The 16110-nt window shown below is 36.2% G+C and overlaps 8 protein-coding genes across 9 annotated transcripts in view; 3 read left to right on the top strand and 5 right to left on the bottom strand.

The window, feature by feature from the left end:
• The first annotated feature begins 886 nt into the window (after positions 1–886).
• Positions 887–4484, top strand: LOC105316575 (double zinc ribbon and ankyrin repeat-containing protein 1-like). 2 transcript variants are annotated; one of them, XM_020008714.1, is made up of 16 exons: positions 887–1019; positions 1108–1337; positions 1575–1645; positions 1692–2037; positions 2092–2325; positions 2594–2700; positions 2747–2777; positions 2831–3077; positions 3151–3254; positions 3363–3440; positions 3493–3544; positions 3593–3717; positions 3762–3842; positions 3909–4036; positions 4090–4164; positions 4279–4484. In XM_020008714.1, the coding sequence occupies exons 1-16, from the start codon at positions 905–907 to the stop codon at positions 4424–4426; spliced, it is 2172 nt and encodes a 723-aa protein (XP_019864273.1). In that variant the 5' UTR covers positions 887–904; the 3' UTR covers positions 4427–4484. The 2 variants fall into 2 exon arrangements, with proteins under 2 accessions (XP_019864273.1, XP_019864274.1); XM_020008715.1 differs by lacking the exon at positions 4279–4484 and having other exon boundaries at positions 4095–4164.
• Positions 4485–4522: 38 nt separating this feature from the next.
• On the bottom strand, positions 4523–6043 carry LOC100638247 (cardiolipin synthase (CMP-forming)-like). Its single transcript, XM_003383719.3, has 8 exons — positions 5812–6043; positions 5679–5746; positions 5488–5622; positions 5222–5351; positions 5078–5163; positions 4937–5005; positions 4759–4850; positions 4523–4699 (listed from the first exon to the last, which is right to left on the bottom strand). The coding sequence occupies exons 1-8, from the start codon at positions 5957–5959 to the stop codon at positions 4606–4608; spliced, it is 822 nt and encodes a 273-aa protein (XP_003383767.1). The 5' UTR covers positions 5960–6043; the 3' UTR covers positions 4523–4605.
• A 53-nt stretch (positions 6044–6096) lies between these two features.
• On the bottom strand, positions 6097–7420 carry LOC100635051 (countin-1-like). Its single transcript, XM_003383779.2, has 7 exons — positions 7299–7420; positions 7047–7245; positions 6865–6991; positions 6705–6817; positions 6560–6658; positions 6355–6495; positions 6097–6310 (listed from the first exon to the last, which is right to left on the bottom strand). The coding sequence occupies exons 1-7, from the start codon at positions 7302–7304 to the stop codon at positions 6216–6218; spliced, it is 780 nt and encodes a 259-aa protein (XP_003383827.1). The 5' UTR covers positions 7305–7420; the 3' UTR covers positions 6097–6215.
• Positions 7421–7492: 72 nt separating this feature from the next.
• Positions 7493–8715, bottom strand: LOC105316574 (extracellular protease-like). Its single transcript, XM_011411574.2, has 2 exons — positions 8607–8715; positions 7493–8545 (listed from the first exon to the last, which is right to left on the bottom strand). Exons 1-2 carry the CDS (start codon positions 8669–8671, stop codon positions 7561–7563), a joined length of 1050 nt encoding a protein of 349 aa, XP_011409876.1. The 5' UTR covers positions 8672–8715; the 3' UTR covers positions 7493–7560.
• A 272-nt stretch (positions 8716–8987) lies between these two features.
• Positions 8988–10663, top strand: LOC100634925 (serine--tRNA ligase, chloroplastic/mitochondrial-like). The gene is made up of 12 exons (XM_020008693.1): positions 8988–9000; positions 9096–9180; positions 9222–9327; positions 9379–9426; positions 9474–9619; positions 9664–9701; positions 9747–9802; positions 9858–9970; positions 10097–10190; positions 10233–10349; positions 10404–10469; positions 10518–10663. The coding sequence occupies exons 1-12, from the start codon at positions 8988–8990 to the stop codon at positions 10578–10580; spliced, it is 945 nt and encodes a 314-aa protein (XP_019864252.1). The 3' UTR covers positions 10581–10663.
• Positions 10550–11523, bottom strand: LOC100638120 (CB1 cannabinoid receptor-interacting protein 1-like). Its single transcript, XM_003383718.3, has 3 exons — positions 11299–11523; positions 10915–11029; positions 10550–10867 (listed from the first exon to the last, which is right to left on the bottom strand). Exons 1-3 carry the CDS (start codon positions 11478–11480, stop codon positions 10661–10663), a joined length of 504 nt encoding a protein of 167 aa, XP_003383766.1. The 5' UTR covers positions 11481–11523; the 3' UTR covers positions 10550–10660.
• Positions 11524–11600: 77 nt separating this feature from the next.
• Positions 11601–15317, top strand: LOC105316573 (double zinc ribbon and ankyrin repeat-containing protein 1-like). The gene is given in 16 exon segments (XM_020008717.1): positions 11601–11749; positions 11843–12072; positions 12320–12390; positions 12437–12777; positions 12780–13066; positions 13338–13444; positions 13491–13521; positions 13579–13825; positions 13888–13991; positions 14100–14183; positions 14239–14290; positions 14339–14463; positions 14512–14592; positions 14659–14786; positions 14845–14919; positions 15047–15317. Coding segments are annotated over 16 exon segments (2217 nt in total). The 5' UTR covers positions 11601–11643; the 3' UTR covers positions 15195–15317.
• The window catches only part of LOC100634800 (uncharacterized), a 3641-nt gene continuing 2829 nt past the window's right edge, over positions 15299–16110 (bottom strand). Inside the window, exons 3-7 of the mRNA XM_020008692.1 lie at positions 15977–16102; positions 15833–15918; positions 15692–15760; positions 15517–15608; positions 15299–15457 (exon numbers count right to left, since the gene is read on the bottom strand). Coding sequence (XP_019864251.1) covers positions 15364–15457; positions 15517–15608; positions 15692–15760; positions 15833–15918; positions 15977–16102 — 467 coding nt within the window. The 3' untranslated portion in view covers positions 15299–15363. The remainder of the gene's footprint in view (positions 15458–15516; positions 15609–15691; positions 15761–15832; positions 15919–15976; positions 16103–16110) is intronic.

The following is a 16110-nucleotide window of genomic DNA, read 5'->3' as shown; positions in this document are numbered from 1 at the left end:
GTTTCCTGTAGACTCCAAATCAATAGATTTCATTACCGTTCCCCAGACAACATGAGTACTGTCACTCAATGGATAGAACTTCACCTGTGCAGGGAAGATTAGCTCACCTTGAGCAAACTTAAATCCAATTCGGAGATCATTTCTTGCCTGATAAATAAAATTAAAAAGCAATCTATCAACATCTTGTCTCTTACTCCTTTTTTTGTTGGCTTGTATCCATTAGTGAACCAGCTCAGTGAGTAAATTATTCCCTTGGATTCTTCAGTTTTTTTGTCTGGCGTAATCTCGTCCGACCCCATTCGTAATTTCCTGCAAAATGTTATTTTGTATGTGACTACTAATGCCTTTGTTGAATAGAGTGCATGAGTGTTTTGCTGTAATAATATAATAGTTGGCATGTTGACACATTTGCTATGAAATACTTCTCATGCAAACTTGGACCATGATATTACGTGTCGTGCTAATGCACTAGCAATCTTAAGGTGCTTCTCAAATGGAAAATATCATTAAACCCAAGCGTATGGTATGTACACAGTTGCATAACTCTTAAATCCTAACTTTAGCTTACAAGAGGGTCAGGTTTTCAATCCCTGGAGGTCTTACAGTGACTGTCAGGTCATATTTAGCGTCACAGCTTATCTTTATCGTCCGGTCCTCCTCGAATCTCTTGCCGTCTGTCTTAAAGAAGACGTGCCGCCCGTTCTTTGGGTCGTATATTGACAGAGAAACGAAGAAATCAGTTGAAGTCATCTCTTCCTTCCTTGCAAAAAATTATAGCAGCCACACCCACACAGTGAATACGCCCACGTATTAAATGGGTGTGGCTAAACTAATTAAATTTTTAATGTGTTGCTAGGCAACAAGGTTTCTTAATTATTCTTGGGACATTGGTACATGTACATGTATGTACATTATGCCTGCTGGTTCTATCAAGGTCCCACAAATAATTCCACTCCGTCCTCCACAGGGTAATAGAAAGCACATCATAGATTCAAATACAGAAATCGACATCAGGCTAGGTATGAAAATTTTTTAATGTATAAATCTATGAATAATTATTATGTATATATACATACATATGTGATATAATTAGTTTATATTTTTCAGCTAACAAGGATCCTGATGTCTCTCTTTTTTACACACTCAACAATGAGAGGCCCAACCCTTTTCAAGTTTTTGGAGAAAAATTCACTCGAAAGTTTGAGTATCCTTTCACGCTTTCCCCAGGAAAGAAAACAATTAAAGTTATGGCAATGACTGCCGATAAGTCAAAGGAAAGTTCAGTAGTCACTAGAACTTTTTTTGTTCGCGAAATAGAAAAGGATAAAGAGACTGATGTAAGTTTTTTATAGATGCATAAAATTGCAATTTTCGCATGCAGCATCTTTCATAATCAATGAAGCTATATCATCAAATGTAGTGCCACGTTTGCATTAATTTTTTAAAGCCATAATTATTTTGGATCATTATTGATCCATAACCTCAAATTTATAGCTTAAAATTAATTATAAGTTCTAAACTTTTTATGAAGCATAAAAACTTTGATGTAAAGATAATTGACTGTACATTTTTAGAATGATGCCTCAAGTGTATTTGATGACTCATTATCTCGAAAGTTTAGGCACAAATTGAAACTATCTTCAAGGTTATAATACAAGTAATTAATGATGATAGTACTCTTATTCTCACAGAGAGAGTAACAAAAGTACTGTCACACCCTCTCCTCCTCCTCCTCTTCCTCCTCTATGCAACAAGCAACCGTCTATTCTCATACCAGCGAGTAACCGTGGCAACTTGTTGAAGTGTCTCTGTTGTAATTCTTTATATGTCGAAGGTCAAGCATTCTGCACAACCTGTGGGGTGCAGTTGCCACGGTTACCATCGTCAGGAGAGGATCCGATTAGGTTTAAAGTTTGTCCAGATTGTCATTCAGAGCTGTCTTCCTTTGTAAGGGTCTGTCATGTATGTGATGCACCTCTGGGTCATCTTCAATCTCTTCCACTGCTAAAAGTTCAAGCAAACGATGGAGCTATCTCTGTTAGCATATAAACATCATATTTCAGACATTTGTATCTCCCAATATATATGCAGGGCTTGATACAATGCCTTCATTGTGGCATGCATAATGATCCATTGATGAGTGTCTGTACAGCTTGTGATCAGACACTCCTTAAAAAGAATGATGGTGGTTTGCCCCTTGATGGGCCCAGTGCTAAAGGAAAGGCTATCATGTATCCAATTGCTGGTAGCAGTTACCTCATGTGTGGAGTATGCGGTCGTGTTAATGTCTCTGATGCTAGATACTGTGATTGGTGTGGCTGTAAGGTACGCTAAGTTAAAAATAATGCATGGAGCTGGGGGCAGTTACACAGCAACTTTAAAAATTTGTAAAAAAATCTAAATTTGATTGGAATTAGCTCAAAATTTCTACGCAACGTAAGAACATGTATATGTGTCAGAAAAATTAAAAAAGGGAGAATTCAAGTTGTTTTCAATTCCTATGTACATGTACATGTACATATAATCTTAACTACTTCTATTGTGCATACACGTATTGCTATTACATGCTTTATGCTTTCTATTTTCCTTATAGCCAAATGGTTCCAGCGTAGACCTGTCATGTCAGGCTTGTCAAAGCATGAATGACTGGCAGGCAAGATATTGCAACAAGTGTGGGGAAATCATGAAATGTCCTCTGAGGTAATAGAACCATATCTCTTGTACTAATTACTATTGCAACTAATAGACCTGAAGTTGAATCAGGAAATACATTAAAAGTAATAAAAATGAGGAGAAAAAGAGAGAGAGGCTCAAAATCTTTCCCCAATAGAAGCCTAAAGGAGTGAGGATTGATCGTCACCAGTGGGTGCCAGTAGCTGATATTGTTGTTTATCAAGAAGACAAGGAAGTTTCAGCATGGCCAGATACACTATCACGCAGTACACAGACTCAAGGATTATTCTATCCTTCAGAAAAGACAATATCATTTAAGAAGCAAGCAGATAATTGGCAGAGACTGGTAAAGAAAGTGTCAAAGGACAGATTAGCTAACCTGTCAGTTTATAGTCCTGGAAAAGGTTTGATTAGTAGCTATCACTATAGACTCCATGTGTTTCTCTCTTATTCTTGTATTTATTCTTTACTGTGTAGGGATGTGGAGGGCTCAATTGGATCACATTATTACACACTTGAAAGCTCATGCTGCATCATCTTTTGATTTCCAAGACACAATAGGATTCTGTCGCTTGGGGAAAGTAAGTACTGTAAATAAAACTGGACTTAAATGTATGCATGTACATGTACATGTATTGCATGTACACAATACAATATACATGCATGTACATTATCATTTTTCTGTTCAGCTAACCAATAGCTCTATAGAGCATTGTCCTTCTGATAAAGATACAACTATAACTCTGAAGCTTTCATTTACCATTAAGGTATACTGCTATGGTTTTGCTGTTTTGATCAATTTTTGATTTTGATTTATAGGGAGAAATGGATGAGTCTATATCGCCATATCTCAACAAAAGTTCAACAAGAAGTATAAATAATAATGCATATACCTCAATGTTTTATATCTTTTTTGCAGAGCAACATCAGCAAGCAATATTGAAAAAGACTGCAAGTTTTATTGGGAGTGGGCCACCACACAGCAGCACAGGTCAAAGTGCTGAGAAGAGAAGGAGGATTAATGATTCACAACTAATATCATCAGTTAAGAAATAAAGAGAGAGAGAGAGAGTAAATTTTACTTTTAGGTCGAGAATCATCTTCTTGCAAGTGAGCTTGCTTTCTCAGGACAAGGGAGAGCAGATATTGTCAGCAATTTATTAGCTAAAGTAAATTTAAGTAAAATGCTGCACTCTGTATTTATAATTACTGTGTCTTTTTCTCTTGCTTCATAGGGTGCAAATCCTAATGCTTTGGACTCTTGTGGGCTACCTGTCCTTTCATTGGCAGCAGCTCACGGTCACTTAGAAGCAATGAACATACTCCTTGAACTGGGGGCTAACATCAATGTACAAACTAAGAGGTAATGAAAGGAGAGGGTAAATGTTTGAGCTTGTATTCTATTTTATTAAATAGAACAGGTAATACGCCATTACATGAAGCAGTGTATGTGGGCCCATCAAGGAAAACTATCATTCAGTCATTGCTAGGGTAAATAATAATGTATTGTGCATGTGTTGCATGCTCCATATAATGAGTATTGCATGTAGTGTTGTACACTTTTGCTTGCTTGATGTATAGTTTTTTCTGATTGTGTTTGCGTAGTCATGGTGCCAATCCGACCGTTAAAAACAAAGAAAGTTTAACTCCTTGTGAGGTGGCTAAAAAACTGGGTCACAAGCAGTTGATATTGCTATTTGCCAGTCAGCTAGGGTCAAGTATGCTAACTAAACTCTTACCAACTATCAACTAACAACCTCAAATTCACATACAAATGGTTTTCTATATTCAATTTGTCATCAGTTTTAAGATTAAACAATAATTATTATAATATTATATCAAATTAGTATTGTTGATTGATGTAGAAATTGAATTATTGGAATTGATACTATAGATACATGTAGAGTGTGTATGAGTGATGAGAGTGAGTGATTATTTTAAATGTCTTTTTTTGATGATTTGAAATCCTTTTAATTGCACACAGTAACTCATTCCTGATGCAATTGTTGTAGTACCTACAGTAAACCTAATTTAAAAATGAGTTGCATTTTATTATACTCAAAGCATGAATGACATTCTTGTTACCATAATAATTTCAAGAGCTGTTGATCAATGCAGTCTAGCAAAGGTGACAGCATAGTAATACCAACCAACATTAATTGTAGAGCAGTGTTAGCCTATCAAGAAAAGAATGATAATCATTTATCATTATTTTTTCTTTAAAATTAAATTAAAATTAAACACACTCAACTAGAGTATGTACCTTGCCTAGAAGGTTGGGTGTTATTTGTAGACCGGATCTCTCAACGTCCCAGTATCTCCTCCATGTCCTCTACAAGTTGATAATGATTAAACAATTGCAAGAGTAAAATAATGATAATCTTGTGAGGAACCCACAACTTACAGGAGGAGGTAGAGTGACATAACGTAGGTAGAACGACCCACCAACTAGCATTAAATCTCGTGATATAATAAGAAAAGTGAGAGGGACTATTAAAATTTTAAAGAAATCATAAATTTAATGGATAAATTGCTTTTTTTTACTTACGAGGTATAAGATTCACGATTGTTAGTGATATGTATAATACTGATATAAGACACTTGTCAGCTAGAGGATCCAATATGGAGCCTAGCTTAGATGATTGCGATGGGAACCGTCTTGCAATGAAACCATCTAACTAATAAAAAAAAGCAATAAATACTGCAGGGAGCTTCACCCATGTGCAACATAGCTCCTCAATTAGTACAGGGAATATTATTTTTATTACACATACTGCATGTAAATGCATGATTGTAGTGCATTAGTAAGTTTACCAAGTCAGAGAGACTGGCTACAGTGAGTACTCCTATGGCTCCAAGATACTCTTGATTGAGTACAAGATAACCTAATAATGGAGCTGATCCTATTCTTAGTGTTGTCAATAGGTTTGGTATTGTCCATATGTTCTCCTAATATAACAATACATTTAGTTCACATACTGGCCCATATTGAAATAGAGTTTTACTTTTTCATAAATTATGTTTTTTCTGTTTTCCGGAGATGTGTCTCTTACCAAATGTCTCTTGTATTGAGCTACAAAACCAAAGATAAAGGAACAATCCTTAATAATATATGTATTCATAGTTTAGCAAACGGACCCACGTGCCTGTACTTCACAGAGTGTGAATGTAAATATAGTTGAAGGGAAGGATATTGATCTCCCCTTACTGTCACCCTGCAGCACTTGCAGTAATAGCAGGAAGTGATCAATCTTCTCATGATGCCATAACACTGCATTGTAGCCATTTATGCATTGGGGTGTGGCTACTTATTATATCTCTAAAGGTCAAAATTTTGAGCAAAATTTCGAGTTTATTCAGCTGTGCCTAGCCTAGTGGTCTTATGTTTTGACAACTAACAAAAGGCAGGCATTTACTAAATCATCAATGGTAAATGATTATTTTAACAAAAAGAACACTCAAGTAGATCTAGATCAACAACAAAAATCTAGGGATTTGGGGAAGTAGTTTATATTTAGGCTTTTATCGAGCATTGCTCTTCTTTATATGGCGTCCTCAGTGATGTTGAAGCTGAGTCTTTTCAAGTCGTATAACTGACTGTGTGGATGATTGCTACCACACTGTCCATTGCAGACAGCTAGCAAAAGGAGTAATAGATAAAACGCATCACATACTTCTTACCAACAACAATAGTGTAGTTTCCTGGTATCCATTCCTCACATATTCCCTCTTCAATGCAGTATCTACCTGGCTCAGCTGAGACTGTGCCATCAGTAGAAACAGACTGCCCAGCAGGAAGAGGTTTCAGTAACTCGCTTGAATCTACACGGCAGATTGAAGGTGAAATAATTTTTGAAAGAACTTGTAAATGATAAAAGAAACTAACCAAGAGGGATGCCATCTCTGGTATCAATTCCAAGATAGACCTCTCCTGTCCCAGTTCCATTCTTTGTGGCAAAAGTAAAAGAGATTTCAAACGTACTTCCTATTAAATGATTTATTGCAATGAAATCATATAATGTCTCTCTGACCTCTGGGGACTAGCTTTGGCTTTACTGTAAGATCAGTAATGGTAGCATCGCCGTCATCTTTGATCTCGCATTGATTCAATAGCTCACAGTAGTAAATGGGATCAAGATCAGCTCTAATTATATATCGTCAAAGCTGGTAAAGCAAATGGTTTCGACTCACTCTTGAATGATTTGTACGAATTCGTAGAAACCAGCAACACTACATAGAACCTCACACACTTCCTTCTCAACATTACTGCCAGGCAGCATCCCACATAGGTCAGTACAGCCTCCAATTACACCAACATCTACAACAAGAGGGCCGCAATGCATTATATATTGTGAATAGACTACTCATCTCACTTAGTATGAGGTTCAAGAGGTTTTGAAGGAATTGGTCAGCAAAATTAATGCACAGCCCACAGTATTTATAATCAGCATTGGGACTCTCAATTTGAAGTGCAAACCGAGGCAAGAGCTTCTTTTGAAAGACGTCATGATGGCGGGAAGGAGCAGCTGCAAGGTTCTGTCCCAAGAGCAGGAGGACCAAAAAGAAAGCAAGCTGTAGAGAGTATTGTGAGCTAAGCTATTGTAGAAGAATTAGCTATAACTGACCTTCATTGTCTACTATTTAATGGAGGTGGTTTGCTTTAACAAGTAACAACAAGCAGAACTGCAGAATGTGACAATGAGTGAGTGAGTGTTGCTAATAAAAATAAGCTTATATAGGCTGGGGGTGGGTGTTACTAAAGTAAAGGTCACTTTTCTGGGATGTGCATTTTAATTTAGATTTATTTTAATGAAACTGATTTATTTTATTTGCAGCAAAAGTATATTATATTAGAATTGCAAAATGCAAGTTCTGACACTGCATCAGTTAATCGAACTGAGCGAGACAGTAGTAATACTCGTAAGTGTCAGCATTATCAACTGCTTTATTTGGATTATCTTTGGCCAGTTGCTTGTTATTAGCTGCTCCATACACATAATCATCAGTATATCCAAAAGCATGAGACCATTCGTGAGCAAGGATACCTTCCTTAGTAGGATCACCACTGCTCTTACAATAGACATCATAGTTGTTATATGCTTGACACAGGTAGACCTTAGTGCCTCCTTTGTAAGTGTATGCATTCCAGTTGGATTGACAGTTGGAAGGCTCAATGACGTAAGTCACGGTCTTGCTAGTTAGCCCATCCACGCATTTCTGGCAGACATTCTTCACGATAGTAGCACGTGCACTAGTATATGTACCAAACCAAGTCTTGTAGAAGCTACTGTCACTCACGTTATTTTTAGCATTAGCAAATTCTGTGCAGAGTTTCTTGTGGGCTTTGAGAATATCGCTTTGCTGACTTGAGTTACCCCCACTGAAGCTAGCAGTAGTGCAGGACTCAATAGTGACAGAACCTTTAGAACGAAGTCCAACTTCTTTACGTGGAAGGGAGACTTTACGAGCGTTATCCAAGTATATGTAAGTAGCACTGTTAATCTTTACTTCTGTTGGCATTTTAATCTCTTCTTGGAGTACCATCAGTGGTTTGATGTACTCTATAGTGTACCCACCATCATGGATTAAAGTGAACACATCATTGATGTGAACTGTTGCAGAAACCTTTTCACCTGCCTTGAGGAGGATATACTCGTCCTTTGTTGGAGGACGACGATGAATGAGCTTTCCTTCGTATTCCAGCCTATGTCCTTTGTGATAGACAGCAATGAATGGAGAGAGGAGTCCCTCAAGAGGAGTGTTACGCATGAGGAGATAATAATCTTCACCAGCAACATTGACGAAATCAAAGGTGCAATCAACATCAGAGGAAGACGGTTCACAAGACATGTCAAGAGACACTGGCCATTCTCTAATGAGAATACAGAAATGACAATTATTAATTTATGATAAATTATTGACAATGCACTTACGTGTACTTTCCCTTGAAGGCCAATGCACTAGCTATGCAGAAGAGAAGAGAAACAAAAATCTTCATTTCTATAAGAATCTAAAGGTTGCTTCAGATGATCTTAAAGAATTGCCAGTGTCCTTATATAGAAAGCTAGAGCTTAGTTTCCTGTCATACCGCTCTTTTCTTTAATTACTTTCCTAGAATAGTACCACTCGCTCCATGTCCTGTGTGCCTTTTCCAAGATACTCCACACACCACTCATTTTTGTACTCAAGAGTTGTATGTATTCACTACAGTCAACTTTAGCGCTATCATTTGTTACTAGCAACAGTTCCAGTGTAATTCAAAATTTTCTAATTATCCATCGTGCTGGGTTTCACTAGAACTTTTCCAGTTTTCCATGACCAATGATAGTAAAGAAACTTTGTGTAAAAGAAATTAAAATTTGTGTGTGTGTGTCATATGGGGTTATTTCACTTTATGTTGCATTTTCTTCTCTTTTACTGAGCTCTAACTTTATTTTTGTCAGATTTTAACTTTCCAGCATTAGACTACAGAGAAATTTCCAAGAGACACAATCTAATCGATTTTCAGTAAATCAGAATAATTTTAGAATTAATTTATCTAAATTTAGATCAGCTGCTAAATGCTCTGGGGAGCGTTCCTATTACCTCAAAAGGGAAGCTGCTCTACTGGAGATATCACTAGTTCAGTATGCCATGAATAAAGCTGTGGAGAAAGTAATAAACTCCATGATGTTGAATGCATGGGATTATAGTCAGTTTTTATAGGGATTTATTCCTGTCATTACACCAGATATCATCAATACTGATATAGCAGTGAGTTTCAAGTGAGGACTTAGAATCTACTTAATCATTATTCCTAGGATAGGTGTGGCTTTCAGCCTCGAAGTCATAGCACGCAAATGTACTCGCTCGCTAATGAGGACAAGTGCTTATCTGCGACTGCTGAAATCCCCTTAGCTGGAATGTATCTTGATGAGAAAATTTTTTTACATGACCTACCAATAAAGTTTGCAATATAATTTTATTATTTATTATTTTGTGTTACATCAGGCTGGTTGCTTTTGGTAGATGTTTTAGAGTCGAAACTGGTGAGATACTATTGCTTCCCTTTCCTTGTCATTCTTATTGCATAGGTAATAGAGGTAAAGGTAGGATAACAGGACTTTATAGAGTACACCAGTTTTCAAAGGCAATTTATTAAAAGTGATCGTTGCATAGTTGTTATTCTCAGCTCTCTTCTTTAGGTTGAGCTGTTTGGTCTGACAGCAAATGAAGATGGAACTGAGAGTGAAGCATTGCTAAATGAAATTGTATCACTTCAGAAGGAGATACATACAGAACTGGGCCTTCATTGCAGGTATGATGATGATGTATCATTGCTTACATACAGTGAAAGGAAAGGAGAGCATTTTATCATTGGCAGTGAAACTAATTAATTGATTAATTGAAATTTTAGCAACTTCTGGACTGTCTTTTTGTATAGGGTCCTTGATATGCCTACGACACAATTGGGAGCAACAGCTTATAGGAAGTATGACATTGAAGCCTGGATGCCTGGTCTGAAGAGATATGGAGAAGTATACCATTTCTCCTAGTTTATCATTGTTGTTACTATTTAGGTTACAAGTGCATCCAACTGCACTGATTATCAAAGTCAAAGATTAAATATCATTTATGGGAAGGCTGCATTTGGACATAAGAAAAAGAAGCTGATAGACCCTAAATATGTACATACAGTTAGTGGAAATTATTATTTATATTTTTAGCTTAATAAAAAAAATTTTTTTGAGGTTAATGGAACAGCTTGTGCCATACCTCGCACAATCATAGCGCTACTAGAAACTCATCAAAAGGAGGTGATATCGATAAATGATGTCTTATCTAATATTTCTCTCTTTTTTTAGGACGGCTCATTTGCATTACCTGATGTACTATCTACAAGTTTTAGATCAATAAACACAGCATGATAATAATAATAACAATAATAATAATAATAATGATAATAATAATTTCATTTCTACACAAAAATGATGTTTGTTATATAAGTCTATTTGATTGAAGCTCTCTTCAAAGGAAATCTTTGATGTGGGGATGCTCCTGGCTGAAAGTTTCCTGTAGACTCCAAATCAATAGATTTCATTACCGTTCCCCAGACAACATGAGTACTGTCACTCAATGGATAGAACTTCACCTGTGCAGGGAAGATTAGCTCACCTTGAGCAAACTTAAATCCAATTCGGAGATCATTTCTTGCCTGATAAATAAAATTAAAAAGCAATCTATCAACATCTTGTCTCTTACTCCTTTTTTTGTTGGCTTGTATCCATTAGTGAACCAGCTCAGTGAGTAAATTATTCCCTTGGATTCTTCAGTTTTTTTGTCTGGCGTAATCTCGTCCGACCCCATTCGTAATTTCCTGCAAAATGTTATTTTGTATGTGACTACTAATGCCTTTGTTGAATAGAGTGCATGAGTGTTTTGCTGTAATAATATAATAGTTGGCATGTTGACACATTTGCTATGAAATACTTCTCATGCAAACTTGGACCATGATATTACGTGTCATACTAATGCATTAGCAATCTTAAGGTGCTTCTCAAATGAAAAATATCATTACATCCAAGCCATAAACTTTGTATGGCATGTACACAGTTGCATGACTCTTAAATCCTAATTTTAGCTTACAATAGGGTCAGGTTTTCAATCCCCGGAGGTCTCACTGTGACTGTCAGGTCATACTTAGCGTCACAGCTTATCTTTATCGTCCGGTCCTCCTCGAATCTCTTGCCGTCTGTCTTAAAGAAGACGTGCCGCCCGTTCTTTGGGTCGTATATTGACAGAGAAACGAAAAAATCAGTTGAAGTCATCTCTTCCTTCCTTGCACAAAATTATAGCAGCCACACCCATACAGTGAGTACGCCCACGTATTAAGTGGGTGTGGCTAAAATAATTAAATTTTTAATGTGTTGCTAGGCAACGAGGTTTCTTAATTATTCTTGGGACATTGGTACATGTACATGTATGTACATTATGCCTGCTGGTTCTATCAAGGTCCCACAAATAATTCCACTCCGTCCTCCACAGGGTAATAGAAAGCACATCATAGATTCAAATACAGAAATCGACATCAGGCTAGGTATGAAAATTTTTAATGTATAAATCTATGAATAATCATATATACATATATATTATGTATACATATGTGATATAATTAGTTTATATTTTTCAGCTAACAAGGATCCTGATGTCTCTCTTTTTTACACACTCAACAATGAGAGGCCCAACCCTTTTCAAGTTTTTGGAGAAAAATTCACTCGAAAGTTTGAGTATCCTTTCACGCTTTCTCCAGGAAAGAAAACAATTAAAGTTATGGCAATGACTGCCGATAAGTCAAAGGAAAGTTCAGTAGTCACTAGAACTTTTTTTGTTCGCGAAATAGAAAAGGATAAAGAGACTGATGTAAGTTTTTTATAGATGTATAAAATTGCAATTTTTGCATGCAACATCTTATGAATCAATGAAGCTATATCATTAAAATGTACTGCCATGTTTACATTAATTTTTTAAGCCATAATTATTTTGGATCATTATTGATCCATAACCTCAAATTTATAGCTTAAAATTAATTATAAATTCTAAACTTTTTACAAAGCATAAAGACTTTGATGTAAAGATAATAAAATTCAAATTGACTGTACATTTTTAGAATGATGCCTCAAGTGTATTTGATGACTCAATATCTCGAAAGTTCAGGCAAAAATTGAAACTATCTTCAAGGTTATAGTACAAATAATTAATGATGATAGTACTCTTATTCTCACAGAGAGAGTAACAGAAGTACTGCCACACCCTCTCCTCCTCCTCCTCCTCTATGCAACAAGCAGCCACCTATTCTCATACCAGCGAGTAACCGTGGCAACTCGTTGAAGTGCCTCTGTTGTAATTCTTTATATGTCGAAGGTCAAGCATTCTGCACAACCTGTGGGGTGCAGTTGCCACGGTTACCATCATCAGGAGAGGATCCGATTAGGTTTAAAGTTTGTCCAGATTGTCATTCAGAGCTATCTCCCTTTGTAAGGGTCTGTCATGTATGTGATGCACCTCTGGGTCATCTTCAGTCTCTTCCACTGCTAAAAGTTCAAGCAAACGATGAAGCTATTTCTGTTAGCATAATAAACATCATTATTTCAGACATTTGTATCTCCCAATATGCATACAGGGCTTGATACAATGCCTTCATTGTGGCATGCATAATGATCCATTGATGAGTGTCTGTACAGCTTGTGATCAGACACTCCTTAAAAAGAATGATGGTGGTTTGCCCCTTGATGGGCCCAGTGCTAAAGGAAAGGCTATCATGTATCCAATTGCTGGTAGCAGTTACCTCATGTGTGGAGTATGCGGTCGTGTTAATGTCTCTGATGCTAGATACTGTGATTGGTGTGGCTGTAAGGTACGCTAAGTTAAAAATAATGCATGGAGCTGGGGGCAGTTACACAGCAACTTTAAAAATTTGTAAAAAAATCTAAATTTGATTGGAATTAGCTCAAAATTTCTACGCAACATAAGAACATGTATATGTATCAGAGAAAAATTATAAAAATGGAGAATTTAAGTTGTTTTCAATTCCTATGTAGATGTACATGTACATGTAATCTTCAATACTTCTATTGTGCATACATGTATTGCTATTACATGCTTTATGCTTTCTATTTTCCTTATAGCCAAATGGTTCCAGCGTAGACCTGTCATGTCAGGCTTGTCAAAGCATGAATGACTGGCAGGCAAGATATTGCAACAAGTGTGGGGAAATCATGAAATGCCCACTGAGGTAACAGAACCATATCTCTCGTACTAATTACTATTGTAACTAACAGACCTGAAGTTGAATCAGGAAATACATTAAAAGTAATAAAAATGAGGAGAAAAAGAGAGAGAGAGAGGCTCAAAATCTTTTCACAATAGAAGCCTAAAGGAGTGAGGATTGATCGTCACCAGTGGGTGCCAGTAGCTGATATTGTTGTTTATCAGGAAGACAAAGAAGTTTCAGCATGGCCAGATACACTATCACGCAGTACACAGACCCAAGGATTATTCTATCCTTCAGAAAAGACAATCTCGTTCAAGAAGCAAGCAGATAATTGGCAGAGACTAGTAAAGAAAGTGTCAAAGGACAGATTAGCTAACCTGTCAGTTTATAGTCCTGGAAAAGGTTTGATTAGTAGCTATCACTATAGACTCCATTAGTTCATCTATTTATTCTTTACTGTGTAGGGATGTGGAGGGCTCAATTGGATCACATTATTACACACTTGAAAGCTCATGCTGCGTCATCTTTTGATTTCCAAGACACAATAGGATTCTGTCGCTTGGGGAAGGTAAGTACTGTAAATAAAACTGGACTTAAACGTATGCATGTACATGTACATGTATTGCATGTACACAATACAATATATATGCATGTACATTATCATTTTTCTGTTCAGCTAACCAATAGCTCTATAGAGCATTGCCCTTCTGATAAAGATACAACTACATGTATAACTCTAAAGCTTTCATTTACCATTAAGGTATACTGCTATGGTTTTTTTGCAGTTTTGATCAATTTTTGATTTTGATTTATAGGGAGAAATGGATGAGTCTATATCGCCATATCTCAACAAAAGTTCAACAAGAAGTATAAATAATAATGCATATGCCTCAATGTTTTATATCTTTTTTGCAGAGCAACGTCAGCAAGCAATATTGAAAAAGACTGCAAGTTTTATTGGGAGTAGGCCACCACACAGCAGCACAGGTCAAAGTGCTGAGAAGAGAAGGAGGATTAATGATTCACAACTAATATCATCAGTTAAGAAATAAAGAGAGAGAGAGAGAGAGAGTAAATTTTACTTTTAGGTTGAGAATCATCTTCTTGCAAGTGAGCTTGCTTTCTCAGGACAAGGGAGAGCAGATATTGTCAGCAATTTATTAACTAAAGTAAATTTAAGTAAAATACTGCATTCCATATTTGTAATTACTGTGTCTCTTTCTCTTGCTTCATAGGGTGCAAATCCTAATGCTTTGGACTCTTGTGGGCTACCTGTCCTTTCATTAGCGGCAGCTCACGGTCACCTAGAGGCAATGAACATACTCCTTGAACTGGGGGCTAACATCAATGTACAAACTAAGAGGTAATGAAAGGAGAGGGTAAATATCTGAGCTTAATTGTATTCTATTATATTAAAACAGAACAGGTAATACGCCATTACACGAAGCAGTCTATGTGGGCTCATCAAGGAAGATTATCATTCAATCATTGCTAGGGTAAATAATAATGTACTATTGTGCATGTATTGCATTCTGCAATAATGAGTATTGCATGTAGCGTCGTACACTTTTGCTTGCTTGATTGATAATTGTATAATTTTTTTCTAATTGTGTGTTTGCATAGTCATGGTGCCAATCCGACCATTAAAAACAAAGAAAGTTTAACTCCTTGTGAACTGGCTAAAAAACTGGGTCACAAGCAGTTGATATTACTATTTGCCAGTCAGCTAGGGTCAAGTATGCTAACTAAACTCTTACCAACTATCAACTAACAACCTCAAATTCACACACAAATGGTTTTCTATATTCAATTTGTCATCAGTTTTAAGATTAAACAATAATTATTATTATGTTATTATATCAAATTAGTATTGTTGATTGATGTAGAAATTGAATTATTGGAATTGATACTATAGATACATGTAGGATGAGAGTGAGTGATTATTTTAAATGTCTTTTTTTGATGATTTGAAATCCTTTTAATTGCACACAGTAACTCATTCCTGACGCAATTGTTGTAGTACCTACAGTAAACCTAGTGAAAAAATGAGTCACATTTTATTATATTGAAAGCATGAATGACATTCTTGTTACCATAATAATTTCAAGAGCTGTTGATCAATGCAGTCTAGCAAAGGTGACAGCATAGTAATACCAACCAACATTAACTGGAGGGCAGTGTTAGCCTATAAAGGAAAGAATGATCATTTATCATTATTTTTTCTTTAAAATTAAATTAAAATTAAATACACTCAACTAGAGTATGTACCTTGCCTAGAAGGTTAGGTGTTATTTGTAGACCGGATCTCTCAACGTCCCAGTATCTCCTCCATGTCCTCTATAAGTTAATAATGATTAAATAATTGAAAGAGTAAAATAATGATAATCTTGTGAGGAACCCACAACTTACAGGAGGAGGTAGAGTGACATAACGTAGGTAGAACGACCCACCAACTAGCATTAAATCTCGTGATATAATAAGAAAAGTGAGAGGGACTATTAAAATTTTAAAGAAATCATAAATTTAATGGATAAATTGCTTTTTTTTACTTACGAGGTATAAGATTCACGATTGTTAGTGATATATATAATACTGATATAAGACACTTGTCAGCTAGAGGATCCAATATGGAGCCTAGCTTAGATGATTGCGATGGGAACCGTCTTGCAATGAAACCATCTAACTAA

The sequence above is a fragment of the Amphimedon queenslandica genome, unplaced genomic scaffold (assembly GCF_000090795.2).
Source record: "Amphimedon queenslandica unplaced genomic scaffold, v1.1 AMPQUscaffold_13507, whole genome shotgun sequence".
Taxonomy (NCBI): Eukaryota; Metazoa; Porifera; class Demospongiae; order Haplosclerida; family Niphatidae; genus Amphimedon; species Amphimedon queenslandica.
This window is presented reverse-complemented; position numbering and strand designations above follow the sequence as displayed.